Raw genomic sequence first — 7077 nt, 5'->3', positions numbered from 1 at the left:
AGTGGTTACCAGAGGGTAAGGGGGAGGGGTGGTAGAAAAGGGAGAGGGGGTCAAATATATGGTGATAGGAGAACTGACTCTGGATGGTGAGCATACAATGCAATATACAGATGATGTATTATAGAATTGTACACTTGAAACCTACATAATTTAACTAATCAATATCACCCCTGTAAATTTAATAATAAATAAATAAATAAAATCTCAGTAGGTATTTTCATAATGATAACCACATTCCTCTCTCTGTCTCTCTCTGTCTCTGTCTCTGTCTCTGTCTCTCTCTCTCTCTCTCTCTCTCTCTCTCTCTCTCTTTCTGTTTCTCTCTCTGTGTCCTTCAGTAGTGACTTTAAAAAACATTGCAAAGTTACAGATTCTAGTGAAAATTGGGAGAAGCTGGAAATATGGTGATTATGCTGGGTCCTGTGTATGCCCACTAGTTCCAATTTGAGAATTGTCCTAGTTGCTTCTTATTGGTTTCAATTCAGCTCTCATGAGAAGGAAAAAGTATGGTGTTCACAGCACTGAGAAAGAGGCTACTCAACAGAGATGGGGCAGAATGTTGTATCACCATCCCCAGAGACCACAGACCACACAAATGGGTGATTTTCATGAAACTATTTGAGAAAGACCCCTTCATGCCATAATACAACAATTGCTTCAATAAACATTTACTACACATTCATTTCTTATTTTTAAACAAATATTTAAAGGGAATCTACTATTTGCCAAAGTCTCTGACTCCATGGAGCTAATGTTCATGAGGAGAAAAGAGACAATAAATAGAAAAATTGGGGGAGCAGAGTTTAGGGTAAGAAGCAGAATGCTGACAGAGTGACTTGGGGATGAAGAAGAGACCATTTTATGTGTCAGGCACTGGGTTATATGCTTGAATTCATAGGAAAACAAAAAAACAAGATACTTGCTGTCAAGGAGTTTAAAGACTACTGGGAAAATAAGCACGTAATTATAAATCAATTATTTTTCTAGAATAGAGGACAATAATATATGCAAGACCATGGTAGTCTTCCTCAATATAAGTTTTGGTAAGTTCTCCTGTTGTTCCCCAAGAAAGGTTTATTTATTTATTTATTTATTTATTTATTTATTTATTTATTTATTTATTTATTTATTTTATGATTGAGGAGTTCTTAGGAGCCCTAGTTCCAAAATGTCTAAACTGACAACTCCCTCCCATACACACATATGAGGTCACAAGCCTCCAATAAGTCCCTGTGGTTTTGCCTAAGTGCCTCCTGCTGGCTATTCTATCCTGGGTCCTATTTTGGAGAAATCGTCACATCTGGTCTCTTCTGTCTTGGCTACTGTGGATTAACCTCCTATTATACTGTCCGTGAGGATGAATCTTCACTCCAGGGCTTATCATACGTAGGAGCATCCTTGGCTCCACTCTGTCTCCCAGCTTCTGCTTCCAGAATCCCAGCAAAGACATTAAAAGCCTGCCAGGATCAGGCCTCAAGCTACAACTTCACAACTTTATGTCTTACTTCTTTGTGTAAACCTCAGTCTTAGCAACAATCTCATTACTGAACCAGAATGTACCAGGCATGGTCCCACCATCTGGCCTTTGCTCATACTGTCCACCTACGTCAACATTCCTCTCCGTGTCTCCACACCTATACACACCCCACCCACTTTTTTAAATGGCTCTAGTTCACTTCCTCCATAAAATATTTACTTACTATCCCCGTCCACAGGCAGCTCTCTGCCCCGCAAATTCCTGCAGCATTTTCCTTTCCATGCTTGATATCTGAGGGCAACCATTTAATTTACCTGCCATTGGCAACTACAAGCTCTTGCTTCTTGTTCACATGTTATATCTTCAGGTCAACTGTGAACATCTGGAGGATAGAACCTGAGTGTTAGGCATCATGACTTCTTCATAATATTTAGGCCAGAACAGGATATTGAGTAAAGCATAAGTAATCTTTTATTAAAATCTTTGAACGTATAAAATGCAGTCAGAGGCTCAGGAGATTTTTCCAAGTCTTCCTCTTTAGATAGGACTAACATTCAGATTCTATCTCCAGAATTTCACAGCATGGTAGGGAAAATGGGCTTCCTATTCCCGAAACTTTGAACCAGGGTAATTCTGAACTCTGGAGGAAAGATTGCAATGAGCAGTGAACACAACCACAACCCAAACAGTCAGGACAACTAAGAATTTGGACCCCTCAGGGAAAAGGTTCTGTGTCCTACATTAAACAACCAGATCAGCCAAAGTGTGAGCTAAGAGGGAGGAATCTGGTGAGTGATAGAGGAGGGAGATAAAGAATATCAGTCAGAGCCTCAGTGCCAGTTACAGACATGAGGACTGCGACTTGTTTAGCTAATACTCTTGCTGTAGTTTTTCAAGAGATCAAGACTGACCACCCCCTTAAAGGGGTCTCAACATGGGTAATATTGCCCCAAAGTGGGCAAAATTTAGTACTTGGAGGGTAAAAAGCAATTAGATATTTGAATGGCTTATGACTCTCCAAAGCGCAAGCTTGTGTGACAAAATCTTATTCCCTAGTATTTATTTTCATGAGAGGTGGAAAAAATTGAGGATAAAAGATCTATAAAGGCTCCTTAAGGGCTTTTCTGGTCAATGACAAATAAAAGGTTGGAAAAAAAACTGCTCTAGACAGACTGGGCATGTGCTGCCCTTCTCAGAGTATTTTCATTCTCTTGGGGAAATGGAGGCACTGGATTGTACTATAGAATATCAGGATAATGAGAGGGCATGAGTAGATGTATCAAAAGAGGGGAATTGCACTGGACACAAACCTTATATCACCTCCTTCCTTCTAATGACACTACTCACCTCCCAACCTCTGCTACCTCTTTCTAAGGTCTCTCAGCTAGCACAGGTTCACATCTAACCTACATGCCAAACCTGACCACACAGTTCCCCTTCTCTTCCAGACTCAGGTTAACAGCCATATTGGGGAACATGGTTCCTGACTTTCCGTGTCCACCTCAGGGCCAGAAGATACAACCCGGAAGTTCGTAAGAGTCAAATCCCCATGAGGTGAACCTTGGCTGATGGGAAGCAAGAAATGAGAAAGAATAGGGCATATAAGTATCCCTTCTTTTCTCCACATCCTGAACTGCTCCCAGCTATGATTTCTCCTTGTAGAGGTGTCCCACATGCTGAGCAAACATCTGATAATTGATCTCTGGCTCTTCCATGATTGTGAATAACCATCCTTGCAGTAATATATTTCATTGCATTGATTTGTATCTAGTCTAGCTTTAGTTCCCTCTATTGTCCTCCTTACCTCCCTGGGGTTTTATCTTCCAAATAAAATGTCAAGATGTAAATTCTTCCTTCAGAGTCTGCTTTCTAGAAGGCCTATGCTAAGACAGCAGTTGTCTTAGTCCCTTCAGTCAGCTGTAACAAAATACCCTAAACTGGGTGGCTTGTACCCAACAGAAATTTATTTCTCATAGTTTTAGAAGCTGAAAGTCTGAGATGAAGTCACCAGCAGGTGTGGTGTCTGGTGAGAGGCCACTTCCTGGTTCATAGACAGCCATCTTCTGGCTGTGTCCTCACGTGGTGGAAGGGGAGAGACAGCGCTCTCAAGCCTCTTTTATAAGGACACTAATCCCATTCCTGAGGGCTGTTCTCAAGACTAATCACTTCCCAAAGACCCTACCTCCTAATACCATCACCTGGGCATTAAGTTTCAACATATGAACTTTGGGGCAGTGGGGGGCCACAAACATTCAGACCATAATACCGTGTTTCCCCAAAAAATAAGACCTAGCCAGAAAATCAGCTCTAATGTGTCTTTTGGAGCAAAAAAATAATATAAGACCCACTATTATATTATATTATATTATATTATATTATATTATATTATATTATATTATATTATATTATATTATATTATATTATATTATATTATAGACCCAGTCTTATATTATAGTACAATAAGACTGGGTCTTATATTAATTTTTGCTCCAAAAGACGCATGAGAGCTGATTGTCTGGCTAGGTCTTATTTTTGGGGAAACATGCTAGTAGCAGAAGGAGTTTATAAATATGCCTCATGGACAAGTTGCAGAAACAAGGATTCTGCTTCAACACACATGTCCTTCCTAGCTGTGACTAGATAGATAGGTAGACAGACAGATAGATATAGATCAACTTGCTTTTCTATCACCCGTTATTTTAAATATAAGTCATGAATAATTGTACAGTTAGTCCATAAGTTAAGTTGTTTCCTCTTGAGGAGGGGGTGAGTGTTCTTGATTTGAGCGAGAAATAGCTACACTTTATTATAAGGCACATGTATACACTAGAAGAAGGGATCTACTAATTTGGGCTGTGTCTGGCTGTACAGCCTCCCTTGCTCCTGTCCATTTCAGGGTCTGTTTTACCAGCCTTCCCAATGTATCCGTGAACCACTCAATACCATTTCAATACATTTCATTTCAATATTTAAAAGCCAGAGTTTATTTCTTTGGTTTGCAACTAAGAGCCCTAAGTGCTGAATCACTGGGTCCCCAGATTCCCTTCCTACACTGGCATTCATTCAAGTGGTACAGAGGCCATAGACTATCCCCTTCCATTAGAGATGGCATCTTTTTGGGGTCATAACCTGTATGACTAGAATTTATCAATTCTTGAAGCTTAGTGAATTTCCTCCCTCATCTCTTTATGATCCTTTCATAAGAGAGCTACTCTATGACCTCTCAGAACTATAGCCTCCTATACCCTAGGCTGTAGCTCTTGGTTGGAGTCTCAACAAGGTGGCTTGAATCCAGTGACTTCCTGCAGGATTTACTTGGCCTCCAGGAAACTCACATATTCATGCTATGTCACGGGTGAGGAAGCAGGGTTACCTTACCTTGCTTTCCCCTTACCCTGGCCACAGTGCGCTGATCCCCTGAGCCTTCTTATTTAGACATGAGAGGAAAACACGTGTCTTTAGGTTCGTATGTGTCCTCTAATTTTTCTCCATTCACCTAACATCTAGCCGTGAGTAAAGTTCTGGTCTCCCCTTCTTATACACATTCTCCAAGAACCATTCTTTTGGAGTCCCCTGCTGACTTGAGTGGGAAGGAGGAGCATCCCCACAATGGTGTCTTCCCATAAGCATTCCTAACCCTCCGTTGTTTCTACTTGCCAAACTCTTCACTTTAATGATTCTTCACATTTCTGTCTTCTTAGATTTAAAGGATGAGGGTGAATGGTGGGAAAGGTCTTGGGACCAGATTGTTCATTGTAAAGTAATCCTTTCAGGGATATGTAGCATCTTTAGAATATGAAGTACACCTCACATGTTACCCTTAATTGGGGGCATTTAACTACATTTGGAGCCAATTGTAAAAATCACATTCAGAATTAGAGTTTAAAACATGTTCGTTGAGAAGTATCTGTCATGTCTCTGTCTTTTCCTTCTAAGACATTTCCTGAAGCTCTGCACTGCTGGCGTAGCTCCTTATTAAGTGATTTTTCTCCACCCTTCATTTCCCTTCGGCCTAGGGGGAATGCCCACCTCCTTGCAATGGCTGCAGCTGAGAGGTACCATATTGGGGTTCCTTGTGGGGGTGTGGAGACTTTGTGTTCCTTTCTTCAGATCAGCAGAAATATGTGTCAAGGAAACCAAAGCACCGTCTCTGAATTCCTCTTCCTGGGACTCTCCGGCCAGGCTGAGCAGCAGAAGCTCCTCTTTGTGCTTTTCCTGGGTATGTACCTGGTCACTGTGGTTGGGAATGGGTTCGTCATTCTGTCCATCGGCTTCGATTCTTACTTTCACACCCCAGTGTACCTCTTCCTTGCCAGTCTATCCTTTGCTGATATTTCATCCATTTCCACCCCAATCCCCAAAACGCTGATGAATATTCAGACCAACAGTCAATCCATCTCTCCTATACAAGTTGTATCACACAGATACACTTTTCTGTTGTGTTTGTCATCATTGACAGTTTCCTCTTGGGAGTCATGGCCTATGTCCATTTTGTGGCCGTCTGCCATCCTCTGAACTATACCACCATCATGCAACCTAGGCTCTGCATTTTGCTCACAGTCACACCGTGGGTCCTCAGTAATATTATTGCCCTGACACACACGCTTCTGCTCCTTCAATTGTGCGTGTGACAACAGCACTCTTTTGCACTTTTTCTGTGACTTGGACCCTCTTTTCAAACTGTCCTGCTCAGACACAATGATCAATGAGCTTATGGTATTTATCGTGGGCTCAGTAGTCATCACCTTCCCCTTTGCCCTCATCCTCTTCTACGTCTGCACTGTCAGGGCTGTTCTGAGAATCTCATCCACAGAGGGGAAGTGGAAAACCTTTTCCACCTATGCCTCTCACCTGACAGTTGTATTGCTCTTCTACGGGACCCTTGTGGGGGTTTATTTCTTCCATTACCCATTCACCCTGACAACAGATATAAGATTGGTGCGATACTATTCACTGTGATCACACCCATGGTGAACCTCTTCTTCTATAGCCTGAGGAACAAGGACATGCAAGGTGCCCTGAGAAAGTTCATCCACAGGAAAAGCTTCCTCCCTTTGATGCCCTGGGCATCTGAACTCCGTTTATCCCTATAACCAGAGTGCTGAGTGGGTGTGGACCACCTCATTCAAGGAAATGTCAGCCCTGAGTTCCTTAAGCATTGTACCTTGCCTATCACATAGCCCCTCCATGGCTATGTGACAAGCACACATTTTCTGGTGCATCTGCATTTCAGCAAAGTCAGGTGACTCATCAATTACAGATTCCTCCAAAACCAATTATAACAAACAGATGCAAATGCCCTAGTCAAGTCAAAGCCATTTCAACAGGACTTGAATATATATTGGATCCAGTCTACACCTACACAATTCTTGAATTAGATGCAAGGGGGATTTGATTGAAAGTCAAACCTCCAACTATCCTGAACCTGAGAGAAGACTACAAACTAGCTTTTATTGCTTTCCTTCCAACCGCCATGCTAGATCTACTAACCCGGACTCTAGTGAAGGAATCAGGCACTTGTATTCTGAAAACATCCCTCAGTGGCCCTGATGTGCTAAAGAATCTCTTAATCACATGATTCAGAGCTGAGTTCCACTCCA

The 7077-nt window shown here is 41.8% G+C and overlaps 1 protein-coding gene across 1 annotated transcript; it reads left to right on the top strand.

Annotated features, from left to right (window-relative positions):
- The first annotated feature begins 5599 nt into the window (after nucleotides 1–5599).
- Nucleotides 5600–6570, top strand: OR1S1 (olfactory receptor family 1 subfamily S member 1). The gene is given in 4 exon segments (XM_019719336.3): nucleotides 5600–5869; nucleotides 5872–6101; nucleotides 6103–6374; nucleotides 6377–6570. Coding segments are annotated over 4 exon segments (966 nt in total).
- Nucleotides 6571–7077: the final 507 nt, after the last annotated feature.

The sequence above is a fragment of the Rhinolophus sinicus genome, chromosome 14 (genome assembly GCF_057876585.1).
Source record: "Rhinolophus sinicus isolate RSI-liver-muscle chromosome 14, RSI-T2T, whole genome shotgun sequence".
Classification (NCBI taxonomy): domain Eukaryota; kingdom Metazoa; phylum Chordata; class Mammalia; order Chiroptera; family Rhinolophidae; genus Rhinolophus; species Rhinolophus sinicus.
The sequence above is the reverse complement of the archived record's forward strand: the minus strand, read 5'-3'. Positions and strand labels throughout refer to the sequence as shown.